At 45.1% G+C, this 27,521-nt stretch overlaps 2 protein-coding genes across 4 annotated transcripts in view; one reads left to right on the plus strand and one right to left on the minus strand.

Moving 5' to 3' along the window:
* The window catches only part of Klb (klotho beta), a 34,143-nt gene extending 18,109 nt beyond the window's left edge, over positions 1-16,034 (plus strand). Inside the window, exons 2-5 of the mRNA XM_042678262.1 lie at positions 3,428-3,935; positions 8,377-8,645; positions 11,861-13,007; positions 15,646-16,034. Coding sequence (XP_042534196.1) covers positions 3,428-3,935; positions 8,377-8,645; positions 11,861-13,007; positions 15,646-16,034 — 2,313 coding nt within the window. The remainder of the gene's footprint in view (positions 1-3,427; positions 3,936-8,376; positions 8,646-11,860; positions 13,008-15,645) is intronic.
* On the minus strand, positions 8,419-27,488 carry Rpl9 (ribosomal protein L9). Of its 3 annotated transcripts, XM_042678264.1 has the most exons (10): positions 27,433-27,487; positions 26,999-27,045; positions 26,798-26,913; positions 26,168-26,263; positions 25,243-25,375; positions 24,313-24,393; positions 22,497-22,611; positions 17,332-17,347; positions 16,313-16,318; positions 8,419-8,434 (listed from the first exon to the last, which is right to left on the minus strand). In XM_042678264.1, the coding sequence occupies exons 2-7, from the start codon at positions 27,042-27,044 to the stop codon at positions 22,505-22,507; spliced, it is 579 nt and encodes a 192-aa protein (XP_042534198.1). In that variant the 5' UTR covers position 27,045; positions 27,433-27,487; the 3' UTR covers positions 8,419-8,434; positions 16,313-16,318; positions 17,332-17,347; positions 22,497-22,504. The 3 variants fall into 3 exon arrangements, with proteins under 3 accessions (XP_042534198.1, XP_042534199.1, XP_042534197.1); XM_042678263.1 differs by lacking the exons at positions 8,419-8,434; positions 16,313-16,318; positions 17,332-17,347 and adding an exon at positions 21,909-21,990; XM_042678265.1 differs by lacking the exons at positions 8,419-8,434; positions 16,313-16,318; positions 17,332-17,347; positions 22,497-22,611 and adding an exon at positions 13,737-13,747 and having other exon boundaries at positions 24,274-24,393; positions 27,433-27,488.
* Between the last annotated feature and the right edge of the window lie 33 nt (positions 27,489-27,521).

A 27,521-nucleotide genomic window follows, 5' to 3' on the forward strand; every position in this document is an offset into this window, starting at 1 on the left:
GACAGTAAGACATTCCCACCAACATCATTTGAATTCACAATGTTGATCAATCTAACTGGGGTAAGAAATCTCAGAGTTATTTTGATTTGCATTTCCTTTATGGCCAGTGATACTGAGCATTTCCTCATGTGTTTCTTTGTCATTCTTACCCCTTCTTCTGAGAAATCTCTCCTTAGTTCCTTTGCCCTCTCTCTTCTTTCTGAGTAATTAGTGTGATGTTTCTTTTTGTTGTTGTTGTTGGTTGTGGGACTTGAACTCTGGGCCTGGGCCTGTCCCTCAGCTCTTCAGCTCAAGATTAGCACTCTACCACTTGAGCCACAGTGCCACTTCCAGTTTTCTGAGTGGTTTATTTGAGATAAGAGTCTCATGGACTTTTCCTGGTCGGGCTGGCTTTGAACTATGATCCCCAGATCTCAGCCTCTTGAGTAGTTAGGATTACAGGCGTGAGCCACCAGAGCCTGGCAGTGTGATGTTTCCTTTCTTTTTTTTTTTTTTTGGTCGGTCGTGGGCTTGAACTCTGGGCCTGGGCGCTGTCCCTCAGCTCTTCAGCTCAAGGCGAGCGTCCTACCACTTGAGCTACAGCGCCACTTCCGGTTTTCTGGTGGTTTATTGGAGATAGAGTCTCACGGTCTCTCCTGCCCGGGCTGGCTTTGAACCACGATCCTCAGATCTCAGCTTCCTGAGTAGCTAGGATTACAGGCGTGAGCCACCAGCGCCCCGAGTGTGATGCTTCTTGATTGGCACAAGGCTCTGACTGCTTGCCTTTCCCTGGTGTCCACTCTTGAGCTTCATTTCCAGATTAGAGCTTTGTCTGTCTTCCTTTCTCTTTCTTTCTTTCTCTCTCTCTCTTTCTTTCTTTTTCTTCTTTCTTTCTGTTTTGTTGTTGTTGTTGATTATGGGGCTGGGGCGCTGTCCCTGAGCTCTTCAGCTCAAGGCCAGTTCTCTACCACTTGAGCCACAGTGCCATTTGTGGCCTTTTCTGTTTATGTGGTGCTGAGGAATCAAACCCAGGGCTTCATGCAGGCATTCTCCCACTGAGCCACCTTCCCAGCCCCATGAGAATTGTGCTTCTTACTGAGCAGACAGAGCTCTGGGACTGCCCTGTCTCTAGTCCACCATCTTGGATTCTCCCTGAGCTTTTTTGCTCAAGGCTAGCACTCTAGCCACAGCTCTACTGCTGGATTTTGGATGGTTAATTTGGATGTTAGGGTCTTGTGAACTTTCCTGCCTGGCTGGCTTTGCACTGCCATCCTCAGCCTCCTGAGTAGCGAGGATTGCAGGTATGACCGCCAATGCCTGGCCCCTCTGTCTTTTATGTAGGGGAGGAAACCTGTAATCCAAGTGGTCTCATCCATACCCTGCCTAAGAAGGCCCAGAAAGAGAGCCTGGCAGAGGTGAAGTTAACTTAGCCTCTGACAACCTCAGAAACCCTGTAGGAGGGAGGAGGGGACACACGAAGGAAGTCAGCCGAGTTTCCCAGCTATGTCTTCTAAGGTCACCAGTGTTTCATTAATTGGGTCAATATAAACACCTTTGACCATCTTAAAACACCTTCAGCCTGGTGAAGCCAGGCACAGTGTTTCAGTTCTATAATTCCAGCTATTCAATAAGCAGAAAAGAGTATCCCATCAGGGGTCCAGTGGCTCATGCCTATAATCCCAGCTACTCAGGAGGTTGAGATCTGAGGATCACGGTTCGAGGCCATTCCGGGCAAAAAAGTCCCCGTGAGACTCTTATCTCCAATTAGCCACTCAAAAACCGAAAGAGGCACTGTGGCTTAAGTGGAAGAGCACTAGCCTTGAGCTGAATTGCTCAGAGACAGCACCTGGGCCCAGAGTTCAAGCCCCACCACAGACGGAAAAAAAAAAAAAAAGAGAGAATATCTCATTTTAAGTCCTTCCAAGCTAAAGATTTCATAAGACCCCATCTCTATCAATTAACCTGGCATGGTAGTTTGCTCCAGTAATACCAGCTACTAGGAAGGCATAGGTAGGAAAGACAATGGGCTGAGTTTGGTCCTGGGCAAAAAAAAAAAAAAAAATCAAGACCCTACCAGAAAAATAACTAAAGCAAAAACGGAATATGATGCATGGCTCATGTGATAGAACAATCGCTCAGGAAATATAAGCAATACCTAAAGTTCAAACTCCACTATTATAAAAACAACTCCAAGCCGCTTGCGGCTCATGCTTGTTATTTTAGGTACCAAAAGGCTAAGATCTGAGGATCATGGCTTGAAACCAGCCTAGGCAGGAAAGACTGTGAGAATCTTTTTTTTTGTTTGTTTGTTTTTGTCGGTCCTGGGGCCTGAACTCTGGGCTGGGCTCTGTCCCTTAGCTCTTCAGCTCAAGACTAGCGTTCTACCACTTGAGCCACAGTGCCATTTCTGGCTTTTTCTGCTTATGTGATGCTGAGGAATCGAACCTAAGGCCTCATGCATGCAAGGCAAGCACTCTACCACTGAGCCACCTTCCCAGGCCCAATGTGAAAATCTTACCTTCAATTATCCAATAACAACAACAAAAAGGATGTGAAAGTGTGGCTCAGGTGGTAGAACACTACTTTTAGCAAAAAAAAAAAAAAAGCCCCCCGCCCCCCAAATAAAAAGAGGGTCAGGCACTGGTAGCTTACACCTATAATCATAGCTACTCAGGAGACTTAGCTCTGAGGATTGTGGTACAAAGCCAGCCCAGGCAGGAAAGTCTGTGAGACTCTTATCTCTAATTAACCACCAGAAAACCAGAAATGGGACTGTGGCTCAAGTGGTAGAGAGCTAGCCTTGAGCAAAAGAGCTCAAAGATAGCACCTTCATGAGTTAAAGCCCTACAGACAAAAACAACAACAACAAAAGATAAGTAAGCACAATAGTCTATAATAATATTTTTAGCCAGTGGCTCACACTTTTGTAATCCTAGCTACTCAGGTTGCTAAGATCTGAGGATGGTGGTTCACGTCAGCCTGGTCAATAAAGTCCATGATTTTTTTTTTTTTTTTTTTTGGCCAGTCCTATCCTAGGGCTTGAACTCAGGGCATGGGTGCTGTCTGTGAGCTTCTTTTGCTCAAAGCTAGTGCTCTATCACATGAACCACAGTACCACTTCCAGCTTTTTCTGGGTAGTTTATTGGAGATAAGCGTCTCACAGACTCAAAACCAGTTGGGCTGGTTTTGAACCATGATTCTCAAATCTCAGCCCCCTGAATAGCTAGGATTACAGGCATGAGCCACCAGTGCCCAGTTCCATGAGCCTCTTATCTCCAATGAACTACCCCAAAAAAGCCAGAAGTGGATGGAACTGTAGCTCAAGTGGTACAGTGCTAGCCTTGAGCAAAAAGCTCAGGGACAGTGCCTAGGACCCTGAGCTCAAGCCTTAGAACTGGCACCAAAAAGAATAATAATAACTTTAATAATAATAACTTTTCCCCCTTAGGCTCATTCAAAAGTTTGGCATAACTACAACAGAAACTTCCGCCCACATCAGAAGGGCTGGTTATCGATCACATTGGGGTCCCACTGGATTGAGCCAAACAGATGGGAAAATCAGATGGATATACTCAGGTGCCAGCAATCCATGGCTTCCGTGCTTGGCTGGTTTGCTAGCCCCATCCATGGCAACGGCGACTACCCCGAGGACATAAAGAAGTGGCTGTCTATTCTACCTCTTTTCTCAGACACAGAGAAAAAGGAGGTGAAGGGCACCGCTGACTTTTTTGCCTTTTCCTTTGGACCCAATAATTTCAAGCCTCAGAACACCATGGACAAAATGGGGCAAAATGTGTCACTCAATTTGAGACAAGTGCTGAACTGGATTAAGTTAGAATACAACAACCCTCGGATCTTGATTACTGAGAATGGCTGGTTCACAGATAGCTACATAAAGACGGAAGACACCACAGCCATCTACATGATGAAGAATTTCCTCAACCAAGTTCTCCAAGGTTGGTTGCCCATTTGCTCAATTAAAAAATAGATAAATACAGCTCCAGTGGCTCATGCATGTAATCTTAGCTACTCAGGAGGATGAAATCTGAGGATCACAGTTCAAAGCCAGCCTGGGCAGGAAAGTCTGTGAGCCTCTCATCTCCACTTAACCATCAAAAAGCCAGAAGTAGAGCTGTGGCAGCTTTAAGCAGAACAAAACCCAAAAATAAACAAAGAAGAAAACTAAGGGACAAAGTCCAAGTCCTGAGTTCAAGGCCCTGTACTGCCACACACATATAAAAAGGTTGATTTGGGGCTGGGAAGGTGGCTCAGTGGTAGAGTGCTTGCATTCATGAGGCCCTGGGTTCAATTCCTCAGCACCACATAAGCAGAAAAAGACAGAAGTGGTGCTGTGGCTCAAGTGGTAGAGCGCTCGCCTTGAGCTGAAGAGCTGAGGGACAGAGCCCAGGCCCAGAGTTCAGGCCCCCACAATGGACAAAAAAAAAAAAAAAAAGGTTGATTTTTTTGTAGGATATTTAAAGTCACCTTTAAATATGTTATTGCTGTTGTTGGAGTGTTGTACTATCTAATGACAGAATTTTTAATGTTACTCTAATATCCTTTTTATTTTTATTTTTAAAATTTCTTGGGCTGGGAAGGTGGCTCAGTGGTAGAGCGCTTGCCTTGCATGCCTGAGGCCCTGGGTTCGATTCCTCAGCACCACATAAGCAAAAAGAGAAAAAGCCAGAAGTGGCGCTGTGGCTCAAGTGGTAGAGCGCTAGCCTTGAGCTGAAGAGCTGAGGGACAGCGCCCAGGCCCAGAGTTCAGGCCCCACGACTGGACCCAAAAAATAAAAAAAATTAAAATTTCTTTATTATTTTCAAGGTAATAGACAGTGGGGTTACATTTATATATGTCAGGTAATAAGTACATTTCTTTTTGTTGATTTTTTTCTTTTGGTCAGTCGTGGGGCTTGAACTCTGGGCTTGGGCACTGTCCCTCAGCTCTTCAGCTCAAGGCTAGTGCTCTACCACTTGAGCTACAGCGCCACTTCTGGTTTTCTGGTGGTTATTGGAGATAAGAGTCTCACAGACTCTCCTGCCCGGGCTGGCTTTGAACCGCGATCCTCAGATCTCAGACTCCTGAGTAGCTAGGATTACAGGCGTGAGCCACCGGCGTCCAGCAGTACATTTCCTTTTGCACCATGTCATCTATTCCCTCATTCTCTCATACCTTTTTTTTTTTGGGGGGGGGGGTCTGGTGGTCTGGTCGTGGGGCCTGAACTCTTGGCCTGGGCGCTGTCCCTCAGCTCTTCAGCTCAAGGCGGTGCTCTACCACTTGAGCCACAGCGCCACTTCTGGCTTTTTTTTCTGCTTATGTGGTGCTGAGGAATCGAACCCAGGACCTTGTGCATGCAAGGCAAGTGCTCTACCACTGAGCCACCTTCCCAGCCCTCATACCCTTTTTCTTTTTCTTTTTTTTTTTTTTGCTGGTCATGGGCCTGAACTCTGGGCCTAGGCTCTGTCCCTCAGCTCTTCAGCTCAAGGCTAGGACTCTGTTTATGTGGTGCTGAGGAATCGAACCCAGGGCCTCATGCATGCAAGACAAGTGCTCTACCATGTAGCTACCTTCCCAGCCTGCCCTCCCCCCATACCCTTTTTAAATAAAGTTTGAGAACAAGACAGGCATGGTGGTTCTCACCTATAAACTCAGTACTTGGGAGGCTGAGGAAGAAAGATGAAGAGTTTGAAGCCAGTTTGGGCTATAGAGGAAATTCCAGGTCAGCCTAGACTATGTAGTAAGATCCTGGCCAGCCTGGGTTACATAACAAGACTTTGAAAAAAAAAAAAAGCCAGGTGCCAGTGGCTCACCCCTGTAATCCTATGCAGGAGGCTGAGATCTGAGAATCATGGTTCAAAGCCAGCCCAGGCAGGAAAGCCTGTGATACTCCTATCACCAATAAACTACTCAGAAAAAGCCAGAAGTGGTGCTGTGGCTCAAGCAGTAGAGTGCTAGCCTTAAGCAAAAGAAGCTCAGGGACAGTGCCCAGGCCACGTTCAAGCCCCAGGACTGGAGTGAGGAGAGTTTAAGAACAAAATAATCTAGCCGGGCGCTGGTGGCTCACGCCTGTAATCCTAGCTACTCAGGAGGCTGAGATCTGAGGATCGCGGTTCAAAGCCAGCCCGGGCAGGAGAGACCGTGAGACTCCTATCTCCAATAAACCACCAGAAAACTGGAAGTGGTGCTGTAGCTCAAGTGGTAGAGCGCTCGCCTTGAGCTGAAGAGCTGAGGGACAGCGCCCAGGCCCAGAGTTCAAGCCCCATGACCAACCCAAAAAAAAAAAAAAAAAAGAACAGAACAAAATAATCTGAGGAGGGACTGGGAATGTGGCTTAGTGGTAGAGTACTTGCCTAGCATGCATGAAGCCCTAGGTTTGATTCCTCAGTACCACATAAACAGAAAAAGCCAGAAGTGGTACTTGTGGCTCCAGTGGTAGAGTGCTAGCCTTGAGCAAAAAGAAGCTGAGGGACAGTGCCAGGCCCTGAGTTCAATCCACAGAACTGGAAAATAATAATAATAATATTAATAATTATAATTTGAGTACACAAAGATGATCCAGTCCTCAAAGTGCAAAAAGATTCTGCTGCATTCTTTATATAGGGAACAGTTCTAAAAGAGCTGCTTCAAGTTTCCTGATGGTAGTACTTTATTCTGAAATGCTCCTTTTACTCTGTAACAAGACTGAATGGAAAAAGGCCAAAAAACAAAGCTGAGCAGTTTGCAAGGCTCTTGGAGATTTCTTCTGAGGAGACATTTCTCCTCATTCCTCTCCCTTTTCTCAAGCAGTGCCTTCTGCAGTTGGCCGGTGGAAAGAAAGACAAGATGGGATTATGAGGGCCTGACCCTGAAGCAGTGGGCTCTACCTCAATGTAAAACAATTCTCTGCAGATCTAACACTCTGCAGCTTTCTTTAGAAGATACAAGTCTTGAGGACAATTCCGGATTCTGCAGGGCAGGGTCCTCAGGGAGACCAACTCTGTGCCCCAATTCTGCTGCCAGTAGAAACAGAGCCTAACTCAGCCAGGCACCACATACATCTGGCAATCTAGAGCAGAGGTCAATGTCACAGGCCATTGGGTTGAGTGCCATGCACTTGGGCAGAAAGGGGCGTCTATTCATCCCCCCTCAAAGCCCTATAGCACCAATGGACTAAGCACCAGGGCCTGTTCAAGTGTAATTATCTCAGAATATTTTGACACGATTTTCTACCTTTTAGGAAAAGGATGTTAATGATAAGTCCCCAAAATATAGCAACAAAGCATTTTCATGAGAGAAATGAAAGCTCCTATGAAAAATGATTCAGGGCTAATTGGAGTATTTGTTTTACAACTTACTATTGATTTTCTTTTTTTTGGGGGGGGGGGGGATTCCAGTCTTGGGGCCGGAACTCTGGGCCCGGGCGCTGTCCCTTAGCTCTTCAGCTCAAGGCTAGCGCTCTACCACTTGAGCCACAGCGACACTTCCAACTTTTTTTCTTTTTGCTTATGTGGTGCTGAGGAATCGAACCCAGGGCCTTGGGCATGCAAGGCAAGCGCTCTACCACTGAGCCACCTTCCCAGCCCTTACTATTGATTTTCTCGTTCCTAAGGGTTATTGAGTTGGAATTTCTAAGCAAGAAAGGTCCTTAGAGATCTTTTCTGTTTACAAATGGGGAAACTGAGGCAAAGAATATAGTCCAGTCACTGCCTTCTAGGAACACAGATGGTCAAGTTCTAGGCCCTGTTCTCCAGTGCTGCCAGAGTCCCTTGTCCTATACTTCTTTGCTTCTTTTGTCTCCTAGTAACTACACGCACTTGTATTAACTCTAAGAGCTGATTTTTTGGGTTTTGTCCTGGTACCAGAGTTTAAACTCGGGGCCTGGCACTGACCCTTAGCTTTTTCTCTCAAGGCTGGTGCTCACCACTTGAGCCATAGCTCTACTTCTAGCTTTTTGGTGGTTAATTAGAGATAAGAGTCTTATGGCGCCAGGCGCCCATGGCTCATACCTGTAATCCTAACTACTCAGGAGGCTGAGATCTGAGGATTTCGGTTCAAAGCCAGCCCTGGCAGGAAAGACTGTGAGACTCTTATCTCCAACAAGCCACCAGAAAACCGGAGGCTGCACTGTAGCTCAAGATGTAAAGTGCTAGCCTTGAGCTGAAGAGCTGAGCCACTTCCGGCTTTTTCTATTTATGTGGTACTGAGGAATTGAACCCAGGGTTCCATGCATGCTAGGCAAACACTCTACCACTAAGTCATATTTCCAGACCACAATCACTTTTTATTTGGAAAAATGAGAAAAGGATGGATAGTTTTATAACCTTCCATGCTATGCCATGTTGCTGGTGAAACTGAACTGTAAATGCACATTAGATTGCTTAGCCCTGCAAACATGTCTGCTCTCTTTTCTCTGTGCAGCGATAAGGTTCGATGAAGTACGAGTGTTTGGCTATACTGCCTGGGCTCTCCTGGATGGCTTTGAGTGGCAGGATGCCTACACCACCCGCCGTGGATTATTTTATGTGGATTTTAATAGTGAAGAGAAAGAAAGAAAGCCCAAGTCGTCAGCACATTACTATAAACAGATTATACAAGAAAATGGTTTTACTTTAAATGACTCCACGCCTGATATACAGGGTCAGTTTCCCTGCGACTTCTCCTGGGGGGTCACTGAATCTGTTCTGAAGGTAAGTGGCTACTTCCAAATTCACCATGAACATGTGGAGATAGTTCACAATATTCATTCGTTTACTCAATGAGAGCTGAGATGTGGTATCAGCAATATCAAATACAATGATTAGCCAAGGCTGCTGGCTCACATCTGTAATCCTAGCTACTCAGGAGGCTGAGATCAGGATCATGGTTCAAATCTAGCCCAGGCAGGAAAAGTCCCTGAGACTCTCATCTCCAGTTAACCACCAGAAAACTGGAAGTAGAGCTGTGGCTTAAAGTAGGAGAGCCCCTAGCCTTGAGCAAAAAGAGCTCAGGGACAGTGTCCAGGCCCTGAGTTCAAGCCCCACAACCCACAACAAACAAATATACAATGCTTACTTAGAAATTATGAAGAGGAACTAGGGAAGAGGAAGAGAGCAGCACGGGAATCAATGCTTTCTGACATATTGCCCTAGACCAGAACTTACAGTTGATAATGGAGATGAAGACATAAAGAGGCTATCTTCCAGGCGGGTACAGTTCAGAGGGAACTTACAACCATTTCTTTTTTTTTTTTTTAACTTGTCCTGGAACTTGAACTCAGGGCCTGGACACTGTTCCTGAGCTTCTTTTGCTCAAGGCTAACATTCTACCACAGTGCTACTTCCTGCTTTTTCTGTGTATGTGCTACTGAGGAATCGAATCCAGGGCTTCATGCATGCTAGGCAAGCACTCTACCACTAAGCCACATTCCCAGCCATACAACCATTTCCAAGTGAGATATTTGTTTAGAGTGTGAAAATTCTAGAGAAAAAATATTTACAGATTTTTGAGCCAAAAGCAAATTGTGACCAGCCCTTTATTTAAGTAGTGAATAGATCTACATAATTTATTTTTACTCCTAAGCTCTCTGTGTCCTAGTGGAATTTCTCCAGACATTCTACTCCTCACCTTTTCCTAATGTTTGTTCAAAAAGGCTGAAATAAAGTATTCCCAGCCAGATATGGTGAATTCTCTCCCTATCATCTTCTGTGTTTTATTCTCCTTTTTTTCCCTCTCTCTTTGCAGCACTGGGGTTTGAACTCAGGGCCCTGAGTTTGCTAATCTACCACTTGAACCATACCTCCAGTTTCAGCCCTTTGCTGGTTAATTGAGCATAAGAGTTTCATCAGGGGCTAAGAATGTGGCTTAATGGTAGAGTGCTTGCTTAGTATGCATGAACCCTTGGGTTCAATTCCTCAGTACCACATAAGCAGAAAAAGCTGGAAGTGGTGGGTTCAATTGGTAGAGTGTTAGCCTTGAGCAAAAAGAAGCTCAGGGATAATGCCCAGGCCCTGAGTTCAAGCCCCAGGACTGCCAAAAGCAATAACAACAACAACAAAAGTTTCATCAGACTTGTATGCTTGAGCTGGCTTTGCACTAGAATTCTCACATCTCAGCCTCCTGAGTAGCTAGGATTACAGGCATGAGTCACTAGCACTTGGCTTATAAAGATTTAACTTTATGCTTACATGATCAATGTTCTCTTAATGTTCTAGATAAACTGGCTGACAGATGGCAGGTGGGCAGTTATATGATTTTGTAATTAAGACTATGAAAGATGACAGAAGAGAAAACAATTAGGGGTAAAATATTTACAAAAGGTTAATTATCATTTTTTCTGCTGTATTTAAATTGAATCATGAGAAGAAACAGTACATCAACACAAACACATAATTTTTACTTACTCTTATTAATCTTGAATTTGGAAATGTTTCTCTTTTAGTTTAGACACAAGGACATAACAGGCAATTATTGTAACCAGGAAAAACTAACCTTAAGTCATGTCTTGTTTGTCCAGTGCTTTAACAGAGCACTTTCCTGGAACATCAAGTCCTCATCACATGCCTGAATGGTGGGAGACATGACACTGCTACTAAACATTTGTCCAGCATGAATTTCAAAGGGGGAAGATTAGGATAGGAATCTCCAGGATGGAGAGGCAGAGACTGAGATTCTAGAGTCACACTTGAGAGTTTCCAGGTCATTTTACTGTCTGTTCTTGCATAGAGAAAACATTCTATGGTCTCTTGTTGGATGAATAAATGCTATGATCTCACAGGCACATGGTTGGGAAAGATAATGAATGCAAATAGGATGTCATTTAGTCTTTTTCTTTTATTTCTCCCTGCAGGTTTTGGGGCTTGAACTCAGGTCCTGGGCCCTGTCCCTAAGCTTTTTTTGCTCAAGGTTAGCACTCTACCACTTGAGCTACAGCTCCACTTCCAGCTGTTTGGGGTAGTTAAGTGAAGATAAGAATCTTATGGACTTTCCTGACCAGTCTGACTTTGAACTACGATCCTCAGATAGCCTTTTGAGTAGCTAGGATTAGAGATGTGAGCCACTAGCACCAGGCTGTCTGTCCCTTGGTCTTAAGAGTTGCCTTCTGCAAGTACAAGGGGGGTCATTGCCTTCCCTGATCCCACCAGCCTCTCTTAGGAACCATGGTAAGGGTCAACCTGACTACTGATCTCAGTGAACTCTTCTATGATGGGAATTCTCCTTTGTCTTCAAATTTATGATAAGGCTTAGAATCCATCTTTTTCTTTTTTGGGGGGGGGGAGGAGGATCCGGTCGTGGGGCCTGAACTCTGGGCCTGGGCGCTGTCCCTCAGCTCTTCAGCTCAAGGCTAGCGCTCTACCACTTGAGCCACAGCGCCACTTCCGGCTTTTTTCTTTTTGCTTATGTGGTGCTGAGGAATTGAACCCAGGGCCTCATGCATGCAAGGCAAGCACTCTACCACTGAGCCACCTTCCCAGGCCCTTAGAATCCATCTTTTATAAATGCTTTTTACTGAGGCAACCAAGCTAATTTCCTGATGCATTTGAACAAACTCAGGTAAGAACCTGCTATGTAAATGCAGGCTATAAGATTATACAGCAACCTGGGTTTTTAGGTCAAATGAGCTGGAAAATGATTTTTCATTCTTTTTCTCAAGTTGTTTTCCAAGCCAACCCTTCCCGGTATTTCCTGGTCTCCCTGGAGATTCCAAGGGCTGGAAGGGAGAATTATCCATCAAGCCTTTTCTCTGACCTCACCAGGATAAAATAACCGGAACACACAAGTCGTTATGAAGGATGCATGCATCATTTTTTTTTTCCCCTTGTAGGGAGAGGCGGAATGGGATCACGCCCTTCTTCCTCTGGGAGGATTTCGTGCTAAGCACCTCAGGTGGCAGCCAGTGTTCATCTGACTTGTGCCTGTCTTGCAGCCCGAGTTCATGGCCTCCTCCCCACAATTTACCGACCCGCACCTGTACGTGTGGAATGCCACCGGAAACAGATTGTTGCACCGCGTGGAAGGCATAAAGTTGAAAACACGGCCGGCCCAGTGCACAGACTTTGTGAGCATCAAAAAACAACTGGAGATGTTGGCCAGAATGAAAGTCACGCACTACCGATTTGCTCTTGACTGGCCCTCCATCCTCCCCACGGGCAACCTGTCTGTCATTAACCGACAAGTGCTCAGGTACTACAGGTGTGTGGTCAGCGAGGGGCTGAAGCTCAGCATCTCCCCCATGGTCACCTTGTATTACCCCACCCATGCCCACCTGGGCCTCCCAGGGCCTCTCCAGCGCCGAGGCGGGTGGCTGAGCCCCTCCACCGCCCAGGCCTTTCAGGACTACGCGGGGCTGTGCTTCCAGGAGCTGGGGGACCTGGTGAAACTCTGGATCACCATCAATGAGCCGAACCGGCTGAGCGACATCTACAACCGCACCAGTAATGACACCTACCGGGCGGCGCACCACCTGCTGATGGCCCACGCGGGGGTCTGGCACCTGTACGACCAGCGCTACAGGCCGGCGCAGCGCGGGTTGGTGTCCCTGTCGCTGCACGCGGACTGGGCGGAGCCCGCCAACCCCTACGTGGACTCGCACCGCCAGGCGGCCGAGCGCTTCCTCCAGTTCGAGATCGCCTGGTTCGCAGATCCCCTGTTCAAAACCGGGGATTACCCGGCGGCCATGCGGGAGTACATCGCCGCCAAGGCGCGGCGCGGGCTGTCCAGCTCGGAGCTGCCCGTCCTGAGCGCGGCCGAGCGCAGGCTGGTGCGGGGCGCCGCCGACTTCTGCGCGCTGAACCACTTCACCACCCGCCTGGTGCTGCACGAGCCGCAGCGGGGCGGCGGCCGCGCCCACGCCGACCGCGACCTCCAGTTCCTGCAGGACATCACGCGGCCCAGCTCCCCCGCGCGCCTGGCCGTGGAGCCCCGCGGCGCGCGCCGGCTGCTGCGCTGGGTCCGCCGCCGCTACGGAGACCTGGACGTCCACATCACCGCCAGCGGCATCGACGACCCGGCGCCCCACGACGACCGGCTCCGGAAGTACTACCTGCAGACCTACCTGCAGGAGGCGCTCAAAGGTCAGGCTGGGTTCATTTGGGGTGGGGTGGGGGGCATGTCAGGTCTTCAGCTACAGTGAGGGATGGGGTTCTCATCTTTTTCCTTTCCATGAAAATGCAGCAGTGTGGGTGTTCATAGACTTTCCAGCTACATAATTTTTGTTTGGGATTTTTTTTTTTTTCTTGCCCATCATGGGGCTTGAACTCAGAGCCTGAGCACTGACCCTGAGCTTCTGTTGCTCAAGGCTAGCATACTACCACTTGAGCCACAGCACCACTTCTGGCTTTTTCTGTTTATGTGGTACTGAGGAATCGAACCCAGGGCTTCATGCATGCCAGGCAAGCACTCTACCACCAAGCCACATTGCCAGCTCTTCTTTTTTTTGTGTGCCCCTACTGTAGTTTGAACTCAGGATCTGGGTGCTGTTTCTTAGCTTTTTCATTCAAGACTAATGCTCTAGCGATGGGAAGGTGGCTCAGTGATAAGAGTGATTGATTTGCATGCATGAGGCCCTAGGTTCGATTCCTCAGCATCACATAAGCAGAAAAAGCTGGAAGTGGTGTTATGGCTCAAGTGGTAGAGTGCCAGTCTTAGGCTGAAGAGTTCAGGGACAGGGCCCAGGCCCAGAGTTCAGGCGCCACCACCGGCAAGAAAAAAAAAAAAGACTAATGCTCCACCAGCTGAGCCACAGCTCCACTTGCTGCTTTTGGTGGTTATTTGTTTAGGGTGGCTTTTCAACTGCAATCCTTAAGATCTAGGCCTCCTGAGTAGTGAGGAGTGGTGTCACTAGCACCTGGCTTCACCATCTTCCCTCCCTGCTCTGTTGTGTAGGGCTTGAACTTGGTCTAGGCACTGTCCCTGAGGTTTTTTTTTTTTTTTGGGTCCGGTCGTGGGGCCTGAACCCTGGGCCTGGGCGCTGTCCCTCAGCTCTTCAGCTCAAGGCTAGCACTCTACTACTTGAGCCACAGCACCACTTCCGGCTTTTTTCTTTTTGCTTATGTGGTGCTGAATTGAACCCAGGGCCTCGAGCATGCAAGGCAAGCGCTCTACCACTGAGCCACCTTCCCAGCCCCTGTCCCTGAGTTCTTTCACTCAAGGATGGTAGCTCTCTATCACTTGAGCCACAGTGCCACTTCCGGTTTTCTGGTGGCTAATCAGAGATAAGAGTCTAACAGACTTTCTTGCCCAGGATGGCTTTGAACCATAATCCACAGATCTCAGCCTCCTGAGTAGCTAGGATTATAAGTGTGAGACACCAGCTTCAAAATCTGAAATTTGCTATTCTCTCTTACATTTTTGGATTATTCATGGATAAATTTTACTTCAATCAGGGCTGGGAAAGTGGCTCAGTGGTAGAGCACTTGCCTTGCATGCCTGAGGCCCTGGGTTTGATTCCTCAGCACCACATAAGCAAAAAGGAAAAAGCCAGAAGTGGTGCTGTGGCTCAAGTGGTAGAGCGCTGGCCTTGAGCTAAAGAGCTGAGGAACAGCACCCAGGCCCAGAGTTCAGGTCCAACGACCGGAGCCCAAAAAACAAACAAAAAAAATTTTTACTTCAATCAAGCACAGACACTCAAGTCTTTAATCCTCACTGCTTGGGGAGCAGAAATCAAGCAAGTGTGATTAGAAGCCAGCCTTAAAAAAAAAAAAAAGTTTTGTTTTTTTATTAAGACTCCATTTTAACTAATGGATGGACATATTGTCATACACCTCTCATCCAAATAATGTAGAAGGTCCCTGGACTATGATCCTATTTGTGAGTACAGATAAGACATGAAGCAAGATCCTATCTTACCCTATCTCAAAAAAAAAAAAAAAAGAAAGAAAGAAAGAAAAGAAAAGAAAAAACAATTATACATACACACACAAAGGGGGCTGGCAGAGGAGCTTATGTGCATAGCATATATGAACTTGGTTCAAATACCAGTACCACTAAAGCATTTTTTGCTTCAACTTTCTTTCTAAAACTAAATTGTACATATCTTCACAGTTGGTGTTAGCCAGTTTTACTGTTCCCCTCACCAAATACCTAAGAGAAACATTTAAGGGATGAGCTGTTTTTAAGGTTTTAGGCCATCATGGCTGGTCCTTGCTGGTCCATGGTGAGGCAGAATATCATGGCAGCATGGCATTTTCATGATAGACACAGTACAGAGAGGGGAATAAAAGAGAGTACAGAGAGAGAGGGAAACACAGTCCCAAATATATGTCCCAGTGACCTTGTTCTTGCTCCCCCTCCATACTATCCCAATGCGTTCAATGATTAAATCAAGAGCCCTGGTTACCTCTGGAGACATCCTCACAGACATATCCAGAGGTGTACTTTATTAATGTAGAAGGCATTTTTCTTCTTTTTGGTGCTAGTCCTGAGGCTTGAATTTAAGACTGAGGTGCTGTCACTGAGCTTTTTTGCTTTTGTGCTCAAAGCTAGTGCTCAACCACTTGAGCCACAGCCCCTCGTACAGATTTTGGGTGATTAATTGGAGATTACTAGTCTCCAATTAATCACACCTTTATAGGGATCATCAATGGGGTGTTTAATGAGAATTATGACTCTTAAAGACATGGCCTTACTTGTTTCAATAAGAACTAAGTACTTATTCAAAGACACTTCATTATACATTTGTGATAACTAATATTTGGTTCTGATATTTTTCAGCATACCTGATCGATAAGGTCAAAATCAAAGGGTACTATGCATTTAAACTGACTGAAGAAAAATCTAAACCCAGATATGGATTCTTCACATCTGATTTCAAGGCTAAATCCTCCACAGAGTTTTACAGCAAGCTGATCAGCAGCAACGGCTTCCCTTCCCAGAACAGTGGAACTAGATGTAGACAGACTCAGAGCAGCACAGAGTGCACTGTCTGCTCCCTTCTCCTGCAGAAGAAACCACTGATATTTTTCAGTTGCTGCTGTTTCTTCACCCTGGTTCTGCTATTATCACTCACTGTCTTTCATCGGCGAAAGAGAAGAAAATTTTGCAAAGCAAAAAACTTGCAGCACATACCACTAAAGAAAGGCCACAACAGAGTTCTTAACTAAACTCCCTTATTTCCATTGTCATAATAGCTGAAAAATTCACTCCAGTTCCATATACTGCTAACTTAAGAGAACATAGACCTGTACTGTAGAAAGGTGATCTGCGCTACAGCAGTAACCAGGTGATGGCAGTTAATGTCTCTGCAGTGTGGTCCAAGTGAAATTGGCTTTGTGTGGACAGACATCAGTGAACAAAGCTCTTAAAGCTGAAGGCTTCATTCTGACAACTAGCCTCTGACTGCCTGATTATGGCTTCAGAAAGTATGATAGCTATATTTCACTGTTTCCTACTGTAAATACTAGTAGTGACTCATGGAAAAGGAATTATCTTTCAAAATAAAATTTTGAGCCCGGCGCTGAAAGCTACTCAGGAGCCTGAGATCTGAGAACTGCAGTTCAAATCCAGTCCAGGCAGGAAACATTAACACAATTAAATATTAACAACAGAAAACCAGAAGTGACATTCACTGTGGCTCAAAGTGGTAGAGCTCTAGCCTTGAGCAATAGTGCTCAGGCCCCAAGTTCAAGCACAAAATTGGTGTTCTAATTGATAATATGCAGCAATGAAGTTTAAGACACTAGAAAAGACTGACCATTGCAACCAAATGGATGGTACATCAACTAAGTGATGGGAAATAATCTTACTTGTCTAGCCAAAGCCAAATAGAACACTGCATATTTCTTCTTGCCAAGAAGTCTTGTGCTGGGCTCTGGTGGCTCATGTGAATCTGGGAAATAATCTTACTTGTCTAGCCAAAGCCAAGTAGAACACTGCATATTTCTTCCCCCAAGAAGTCTTGTGCTGGGCTCTGGTGGCTCATGTGAATCATTCATTCTTTGCTAAGAAGTCAAAATATATTAGTTTTTTCTGAGGTAGAAAGACAAAAGCACAGAAGTTACTATTACATTGGAGTTTAAAACTTAAGAGCCCTTTTCAAAGCCTTGAGAGGTCTAGAAATATGCTCAAGTAAATCGTGTACGGTTTGCAAAAGGAAGATGCTTTTTCTTTTTCTTTAAAAGGGCCCCAGAGCCAGGCTCTGGTGGCTCATGCCTGTAATCCTAGCTAGCTAAGCTACTCAGGAGGCTGAGATCTAAAGATCATGATTCTAAGGCAGACTTGACACTTAAATCTTTGAGACTTCAAGTATCTCAAGGACAGTTTCCAGGCCCCAAGAATGGCACCAAAAAGAAGAAGAAGAAGGAGAAGGAGGAGGAGGAGGAGAAGGAGGAGAAGGAGGAGAAGTCTTCTCAAGTCTTAGTGATTTTTAAGTATGTTTTACAAAGAATGTTTTGGTGGTACTGAGGGGGAGATTTAACTCATGGGGACTGAACTCATGGCCTTGTCATTAGCCCTATTTCTGCACTAATTATTTTTAGGATAGCATCTCAGGACCCCTTTCTTGTTCTCAAACTGTTGGGATCACAGGTGTGTACCATTAGAAGATGAAATCTCCTTGGCCTGGCATCTCAGCACCTGGCAATCTCAGCTCTCCATATAGCTTGGTAGTTACATGGGAGGCATGCACATCTGTACCCAGCTACAGGCTGAAAAAATATTTTTCAAAACTGGTTGGGCACTGTGGCTCAAACTGTAATCCTAGCTACTCAGGAGGCTGAGATCTGAGGATCACAGCTCAAAGCCAGCCCAGCCTGGAAAGTCTGTGAGACTCTTATCAACTACCAGGCTCAAGTGGTAGAGCACTGACCTTGAGCAAAAATGCTCAGGGACAGTGCCCAGGCTACAAGTTAAAGCCCCACGACTGACTGACCAAAAACAAAACAAAAACAAAAACAAAAAAAGCCAAGCCTGTGGCTCACGCCTTTAATCCTCGCAACTCAAGAGGCTGAGATCTAAGGATCGTGGTTCAAAGCCAGCCTGGCAAGAACGTCCATGAGACTCCTATCTCCAATAAAACACAAGAAAATCTGGAAGTGGTGCTGTGGCTCAAGTGGGAGAGTGCTAGCCTTGAGCTGAAGAGTTGAGGGACAGCATCCAAGCCCAGAGTTCAAGCCCACTACTGACAAAAAAAACAAAACAAAAACCCACCAAATTTTCCTGCCTGGGCTGACCTTGAACCATAATCCTGTTTTCAGCCCTCCAAAAAGTTTTAACTAGCTATGAGTCACCAGCACCTCATCAGCAGTCCCCTCAACCCCACCCTGCCCAGAACTGTATGCTACGCATAATTACAATTGTTCACTAATTATGGTAAAGCTAAACAATTTCTAAAAAAACACATTTTCTCCCCAATATCACAGATTCACCTAAGGTTCAATGAAAAAAAATTTTTTAAGCACTCTGCCACTTGAGCCACAGCACCACTTCCAGCTTTTTCTGCTTACGTGGTGCTGAGGAATCAAACTAAGGGCCTCATCATGCAAGGCAAGCACTCTACCACTGAACCACCTCCCCAGCCCCTAATTGCAGATTCTTAATCAACTGGTTCATCTTGCTGTGTGTATCCATTAAAATTTTTCATTGAGGGCGGGGGAAGGTGGCTCAGTGGTAGAGTGCTTGCCTTGCATACATGAAGCCCTGGGTTCGATTCCTCAGCAATACATATGCAGAAAAAGCCAGAAGTGGCACTTTGGCTCCAGTGGTAGAGTGCTAGCCTTGAGCTGAAGAGCTGAGGGACAGCGCCCAGGCCCCACAACTGGACCCCTCCCCCCCCCCCAAAAAAAAGAATTTACAACTAGCTTTTCCAGTTTTGTTTTTTCATCATTAGTGTCCTTTGCTTCAAACTTTCTTTGGTCATAGGGCTTGAACTCTGAGCCTGAGCGCTGTCCCTCAGCTCTTTAGTTCAAGGCAAGTGTTCTACCACTTCAGCACAGTGCCACTTCTGGCTTTTTGGTAGTTAATTGGAGATGAGTATCACAGATTTTCCTGATCTGGCAGTCCTCAGATTTCAGCTCCTGAGTAGCTATGATTACAAATTACAGGTGTGAGCCACCAGCATCCAGCTTGCTTCAATTATCTTGTGTTCGTGTTTTGAAGTCCACTATCCTTCAGTGTTTTTTAATATGGTCACGTTAAACCTAATGCATGTTCCCCTTTTCCAAACTTACTGCCTTGCTATAAACAGTAGTGACATTCCTAGCCTGCCTAATGCTACAGATCCTCTTGCAGTCTTGGGGAATAGACAAATAAACACACGTGACTTGTTATGCTTACCAGAACATTAAGGTTTACCAAAAACTCAGTTTTAAAGTGTCAAAGGCCAATTACAGAACTAGTAGCTTTTGGCAAGGACAAAAACTTAATACTGTTTAAATGTCTGATTTCCAATGTTATTCTAAATAAATCAGTTTATGGTAACTACATTAAACTAACCATAAGGTCAACTAAAGACAGAATTGTGAGATTTTTGGCACTGTAATTGGGCTTTTCGACACTGCTTTCTCCCAATCTGTATACCAACTGGTTACTTCTGAACATTTCCATTAATAAAATATGACACTTAGATCTCATGTGTGTGGAATTACATCTCAGAGTTTGGTGAGTAACATACAAGTATTTATACACAATAAAGACAAAGCCCTGCCGGGCATGGGTGGCTCACACCTAGCTAATCAGGAGGCTGATCTGAGAATCATGGTTTAAAGGCAGCCTAGGCACAATTCTGTGAAATCCGTATCTCCAGTTAACCACCAAAAGACCAGAAGTGGCATTGTGGTTCAAGTAGTAGAGCACTAGCCTTGAGCTGAAGAGCTCAGACAGTACCCAGGCAGAGTTCAAGCCCCAGACCAGGAGAAAAAAAAAAGGCCCTTCCCTTGAAAACTGCCTCTCCCAGTTAGTAAACAAAAATCACACCCTAGCTCCCAAAGTTACCACTAAATACCTTACCTAGTCAGATAAATCTTACTCCCCCATCAACTGCCAAATTGGTGTAATATACCAGTTTGGCTGGGGCCGGTGGCTCACACCTGTAATCCTAGCTACTCAGGAGGCTGAGATCTAAGGACCACAGTTCAACTTAGAAGAGCCTTTCAAAGGGAAAAAGCTTTAAGGTACTCAGGGGCTCTAGGACTGACATTGAATGGGTCAAGCCCTGCTCAAGTGAGCTTTCTAAAAGTTGTTGTAAGATTTATACTACCTGTAATACCAGCACTTGGGAGCCTGCGACTGAACACAGTATTTGGGAGCATAGGTGATATACCCACACACATTCCCAAGTACTCAATTTGTAAGAGTGCTGATCCTAGCTAGAATCCTCATCTCTAGCCCCACAAGCACAAAAAGTGGTAGGGAGGGCCCTTTTCTACACAACCAAAACTCTGTACATGCATTACTATCCATACTGCTACTTTCCCTCATTTCTTTATGCATTTTATTTTTGAACATGTCTCACACTTTCAAAGTAATGAATATACATTAGGCTTTTTCCAATGGACTGTGGTATGGAAAAGAAACTAAGCACCAGGGTTGGGTACAATGGTTCACACCTGTGACCCTAGCTACCATGGAGGCTGAGATCTGAGGATGGCACTCAAAGCCAGTTGGGGCAGGAAAAAGAATCTGTAACTCTTCAACAAGCAAAAATTCCCTAAATGGAAGCTCAAGTAGTAGAACACCAAGTGTTGAGCGGAAAAAAGGGACAGCGCCCAGGCCCCTATACTAGCACAAAAACCCCACAGCATAAGGCAGTTAACTCATACTATCTCCAAGTATCAGCTGGGTGTTGGCTTGTCTATAAACCTAGCTACTTGGCAAACTGGAAGGAATAAAGACAAGGCCATCCCAGATGAGATCCCCTTCCAACAGAAAGGAACCTGGGCAGAGTGGTGGGCCTGGAATCCCAGCTTTTTAAAGGGTAGAGGCAGGTGACTGACTTGAAACCTACACTTCACAGCCCAAGTGGTTGAGCACTCGCCCTGCCCTTAGTTCAATTCAAGTGCAGCCAACAAATTTGTCTAAGAAACTAGAATGCTGAAGTTTCCATTCAGTACAATACTTCAGGAATTTGAGGTCTATTATATGGAATCTAAAGTTGGGAGTTCTTTAAAAAAAAAAATTCAGATCTAGAGACTAGAATAACAGAGATATAGGACAGACTGAGTTTTTTTGAGCTAGGCCCTCTATGCAGAAGAGGATAGACTGTAACACAAAGTATACCAGGCATAATGAACACAAATGAACTGTACTTTACAATTCTTTTGTTTTTGGGTCCGGCTGTGGGGTCTGAACTCTGGGCATGGGCACTATCCCTCAGCTTTTCAGCTCAAAGCTACCACTCGAGCCACAGCGCCACTTCCGGCTTTTTTCTTTTTGCTTATGTGGTGCTGGGGAATCAAACCCAGGGCCTCATGCATGCAAGGCAAGCGCTCTACCACTGAGCCACCTTCCCAGCCCCTGTACTTTACAATTCTTACTGCTCCACTTCTCAGCTTTTTGTTGGTTTTGGGACTTGAACTCTGGGTCTGGGTGCTGATCCTGAGCTTTTCAGCTCAAGGTGATTGCTCTATCAATTGAGCACAGCGCCACTTCCGGTTTTCTGGTGGTTGTTGAAGATCAGTCTCACTGACTTTCCTGCCTGGGCTGGCTTTGAACCATCACCCTCAGATCTCAGCCTCCTGAGGAGCTAGGATTCCACGTGTGAGCCACAGGTGATCAGCTTTTTCAAACCTAAGTGTCTAGGGCATACTTGTCATCAAATATTCAAATGAAGACCTAAACAACATTAAACACCATCAGGATCATCCCAAAGTCACTTGTCCACCAACATGTACTTCCTGCCAATGGTAACACATTCCCCTTGCCAAAAAATATTGTTATCCCCTCAATAGCCAGGGACTCATCTACTTGTTCCCAAAGGAAAAAAAATTTCCCTCCTTGACCCATATATTTGGCAAGTAGCTGAAAAAGATTTAAGTCTCAAATGAATAGAATTCTTTTATTGATTGCATCATGGAAGTATCAGAAACTGGTCAGGATCCAGGATAGTCTCCAAAGATGCGTTAACTGTAAACAAAAACAAATATGTAAATTTCAATTAATATCTGTCAAGTTTTATTCTAAATTATCTAAAACGTTCTTTATGATTATGATTTATGGGGCTGGGAAGGTGGTTCAGTGCTAGAGTGCTTGCCTTGCATGGATGAGGTCCTGGGTTTAATTCCTCAGTACCACATACACAGAAAAAGCTGGAAGTGGCACTGTGGCTTAAGTGCCGGAGTGCTAGCCTTGAGTAAAAGAAGCAAAAAAATATATATAATTTACTTGTTCACAGCAACTTATTAATATAGCAAAATTCACCTAAACCCCACCTCACACCCTGAAAGATTTACAAGATTACAAAATGCAACCTGCCACTTGCTGCCATTATGACTTCCACCTGTCTTTTCTTTGCAGTGCTGGGAACTAAACCAGGGCCTCATGAATTTAAGACAAGCAATTTAAGTCTACTAGTATAATCAAGACTTTCATCCATAACATGAATAAAACTTACAAATGCTAAAAGAACCTACCTTAGATCTTATTCATCAGCCTGTTGAACTGTTCCTTTTTCAGAAACATAGATACCATCCAAAAATTTTCTGATATCCTTGTTTTTAACTGTTGTTGCCTGCTGAATTAAAGCAGCTATAAAAATAAAAACGAACATTACTTCATCAGTTACTCACTTCACCTTTTCAAATGCGGAGGCAAGACAAGTTCAAGTTCAAGACCAATCTGGGATACATTTTAGAGATCTCATTACAGAAAAACCCATGACCAGGCCACATGCTGCACACACACCATCATTTTGGTCAACAATAAACAGTAAACTGCATACGCAACAGTGTATTTACAATATATTTCATAATGTTGAACCCACTGTGCTTCCAGGCACATTAACATATAGCACAGGGCTGGGAATGTGCTTAGTGGTAAAATGCTTGCATAAAGTATACCTGAAGCCCTGGGTTCGATTCCTCAGTATCACACAAACAGAAAAAGTTGTGATGTGGCTTAAGTGGTAGAGCAAAAGCTCAGGGACAGTGCTCAGGCCCCAAGTTCAAGTACCAAGACTGGCAAAAAAATTAACTCAACCTGCTGGGATTACAGGTGTTCTAACCTGCTTAGCAACTGTCCTATACTGTGTGTATGTGCTTGCGCGCATGGGCACGCGCCAGTCTTGGGGTTTTAATTCATGGTCCAGGCACTGTCCCTGAGTTTCTTTTGCTCAAGGTTAGTGCTTTACCACTTGTGCCACATCTCAACTTCAGCTTTTAGTGTTTAATTAGAGATAAAAGTCTCACAGAAGCCAGGTACCAGAGGCTCAAAGCCAGCCTGGGCAGGAAAGCCCGAGACTCATCTGCAATAAACCACTCAGAAAACCAGAAGTAGCAGGGCGCTAGCCTTGAGCTGAAGAGTGGAGGGACAGCCGAGTTCAAGCTCTACAACTGACCAAAACATTCCTGCCCATGCTGGCTTTGAATTGCAACCCTTAGACCTCAGCCTCCTGAGCAGCTAGTACAGGTATAAGCCACTGGCACCTGGCTGTCCTATACCTTTTTTTCCCGTCATGGGGCTTGTGCAAGGTCTCTTGAGCTTTTTCATTCAAGGCTAGCTCTCTACCACTTTGAGCCACAGTCCCCCTTCCAGTTTTCTGGTGGCTAATTGGAGATAAGAGTCTCATGGACTTTCCTGCCCGTGCGGGCATGGAACTGGAATCCTCAGATCTCAGCCCCCCTGAGTAACTAGGACTACAGCCACTGGATGTCCTATTCTTTAAGTCAAGGACTTATTCCATTTTAAAATACAAAAAACCCCACTTGTCTAAGGATGGATATTTGAGAATAACTGCTTTGTTTTTCAGGAATTGAACACCTATAGGAAAAATTCCTTCACTAAAGGCTAAAAAAATAAAACTTGCACAGGAAATAGCATTGAGAGTAGCCTTTTTAATTAACAGGTGGGCTTAATTCTCTATAAACTAACCAGACAACAAGCAGTATTAACTCTTTACCCAAACAGAACCAATGCTCAAACTGATACTTGTCCTATACTTTTATGAATCTTGTCTACCTGTCTTTAAGTAACTTGTACTATCTGAAGATTGAGGCCCTGGCTTAGATTCCTCAGCACCATATAAACAGAAAAAGCCAGAAGTGGGGCTGTGGCTCAAGTGGTAGAACATTAGCCTTAAGCTCAAGAGTTCAGGGACAGTGCCCAGGCCCAGAGTTCAAGCCCCATTGACCAAAACAAAACAAAACTCCAATGAAATGATTATAGTGTCATGTATTGCCAATTTTAGGCAACAACACTTTACAGGAAGTTACATATAGTAAGCATACAAACCTGAATTTGAGACAAGTTCAATATCATTTCCTTCAAGGATTAATTCATCTTTCTGGGCTTGAGAGACTGAACAAGCAACACCTAAAAAGAGAACATTTGTATGCTGTCAACAAGAAAGCTGCATAAAAAAATGTGTAATAATTTCTAAGTCTTTGGGAGACTAATGGAAAGGGGTTGGACTGGCAGGGAATATAACAGAGGAATGAATACCATTGAATAGTTATAATTATGAAAACAAAACAAGAAAACCTGCTAGGATGCTATTTTGGGGGAGAGGGAGACATGGAGGGATTGAAACAAATTGGAATGTGGTGCAAACAAATGGAGGTATAATAGTGGGAAACACCCTTTCCTGCAGAAGTTAAATTTACACTACGTTTGTACTCCATAAATATATACTATCAATTAACAAAAACTGTAAAATCCCTTTGAAAGGCTGCAAATTAAAAACAGAGCCAGGCGTTGGTGGCTCACATCCGTAACCCTGAAATCTGAAATCCAGGAATCATGATTCAAAGCCAGCCTGGGCAGGAAAGTCTGTGAGACTCTTATCTCCAATTAACCACCAGAAAACTGGAAGTGGTGCTGTGGCTCAAGTGGTAGAGAGCTTGCCTTGAGCTGAAGAGCTCAGGGGCAGTACCCAGGCCCAGAGTTCAAGAACCATGACCAAACAAACAAGTAAACAAACAGCAGGGAATATAACTATATGTGAGCATTTGCTTTTAGGAGCCCCAAGGTTCGGTCTACAGCATACACAAACAAGCTCCAACATCCTGCAAACCACCAACTAACCTTCTGGATATATAAAACTCCTATTTAAATAGCAACAAGTTTATAGATTGAAATATGATTGAAGTCTAGGCAATGCTAAACTCCAACCTTCTGAATATGTAAGGGATAGCATAAGAATCACATCTGAGGGCCACTTACCTGTCCTCATCCTAACTCTTCGGATGTATTTCTCACCCAAGAAGTTTCGAATTTCAACTAGAGACCCATTCTCCTGAATAACAACGTTGATGGGGAAGTGAGCATACACAGACCTCATCTTGTAACGAAAGCCCTGTGATAAACAAAAGCTTTTCAGTTGGGTTCTCAATGGGTAGCCCAATTGACTGGAACCTTCTGGCCTGCATTACACCTGGATTCAGTCTTGTTGCTTATAATTCTCACACAGCACTCATTGTCAGTTTTTTGTCACTTTTACCAAGACTCCTGTAATGTCATCAATATATACCACAGGGACAATATTGTCTCCTTACTGGACTTTAAACCAGTTATTTTTTTACGCAGTTAAGATCAAGGCAAAATAAAACAGAGCCCAGACTGTCAAGTAACTTAGGATGGGAAAAAAAAAGAGGATTCCCAAACCATGATGTAGGGCTTAACACTTACAATGTAGAGTTCCAGGTTCTAACACAAAGAAAACCACCTCAGCATGAACTTTAATTTTGGCAGTAGAGCATGTGTAACAAACACTGACATAAAATGCGCTTAGGAAAACAGGAAAATGAGAAACTTTTTCCATCCACACAAAGGATCCCCACAGTGACAGGTCCACCAAAAATTAATCAAGTCTTCACTATATGCTCAGGACATTTTTCATTAATAACCAACTCAGGGGCTAGAAATCAGAGGCAGAGCATTGTTCTCAGCATGTGCAAAGGTCCTGGGTTTAAAGTCAAGCAACATACACCCTCCCTTAAGTTATGTTTAGCCAAGTTCTACAAAACTCACCAAATCACATGTGTAACCTATTTTTTTCAGCACTATACATAAATGTTATACACATAAAAGACAGATGAAAAACCTCTTCCAAAAGATTAAAAACAAAAAGCCTGACCATGTTTCTTACCAGAGTAACACCCTTGATCATGTTCTGTACATGACTACAGATAGTGCGCACGGTGGCCAGTTCCTTTCTGTTTCCCCACCATTTGTCAACTCGGAGCTGTAACAGAATAAAACTATTAGGAGAGGCATTTTCCATAGATAAGCAAGCTTTTAAGAGAACTCTTCCATTCACTTATTCAATCAACTACTGTACACTAGTCTTAGTCAAACATGGGAAAAGCCAACCACATATTCTAGGGAAAATAACCCAAGCCTCAATTTTTGTTCACGATGTTAACACATTTCACTTCTGTGGAGCCAGTTCTTTTTGTTTGTTTTGGTTTTTTTTTTTTTTTTTGGGGGGGGGGGGGGTGTCTGGTCGTGGGGCCTGAACTCTGGGCCTCAGCTCTTCAGCTCAAGGCTAGCACTACCATTTGAGCCACAGCGCCACTTCCGGCTGTTTTCTTTTTGCTTATGTGGTGCTGAGAAATCGAACCCAGGGCCTCAGGCATGCAAGGCAAGCACTCTACCACTGAGCCACCTTCCCAGCCCGGAGCCGGTTCTTGACATAGAAGCAATTCTAGTATCCACACACACCCCCTCCTCGAGAGCTCAAAAAACGGAAGGTAAAGAAAAAACAAAACCACATTACCCTCTTCTTTTTCTTTCCGAGGAGGCTGAGTTCTACGTTGATGTGGTTGAAATCCCTCCGCAGGGTTCCGCGGGGACCTTTCACAATCACCGTGCGTCCCTTCAGAGTGATGTCGACTAAGGAGACAAGGAGCTCGTGAGCACGCAAGGCTTAAAGCACAGAGTACCAGACAAAACAGAAACACACGCATGAACCCCGTACCGTTTTCTGGAATGTCGACAGTCTGATTACTGAGAATGGTCTTCATTCTGAAACACAAACAGTCGGGTGAGAAGGCTGGCGCCGGCGCTCAGGGTTCCACTCCTACCCGGAACTGCCAGGCCGAAAGGCTGGGGAGCTGGGGACCGAGACAGGCACCCCAAGCCAGGAGTGTTTCGAAGCCTGACGAGCTCCCGCTCTGTCCAGCCCTAGCAGTCCCATCCGGGCGCGCCATGGCGGTAAGACTGCAGGGTGGAGCAGGCCTAAAAGCCCAGAAAAGAACTTGAATCTGGCGCTGCCAGGCTCATACGGCGCTTTCCGCACCGGGGGAAAACCAGGATGAGGACTCCGAACGCTGGATCCGCGCTAGCGACTCTCCCGGAGCCGATGGCTTTAGATTCCCTCCCGGGACAAGAGCATAGAAGAACCATCCTCACCTCGCAGTAGATGGGGCAAAGAGAGAACGTCTTTCGTCATCACGTTCTTGTAGCCCGGAAGGGCCCTGTGTCTCACGTCATCAGCGCGC

This window comes from Dipodomys spectabilis, unplaced genomic scaffold (assembly GCF_019054845.1).
Source record: "Dipodomys spectabilis isolate Male_0828 unplaced genomic scaffold, ASM1905484v1 ptg000043l, whole genome shotgun sequence".
NCBI lineage: Eukaryota > Metazoa > Chordata > Mammalia > Rodentia > Heteromyidae > Dipodomys > Dipodomys spectabilis.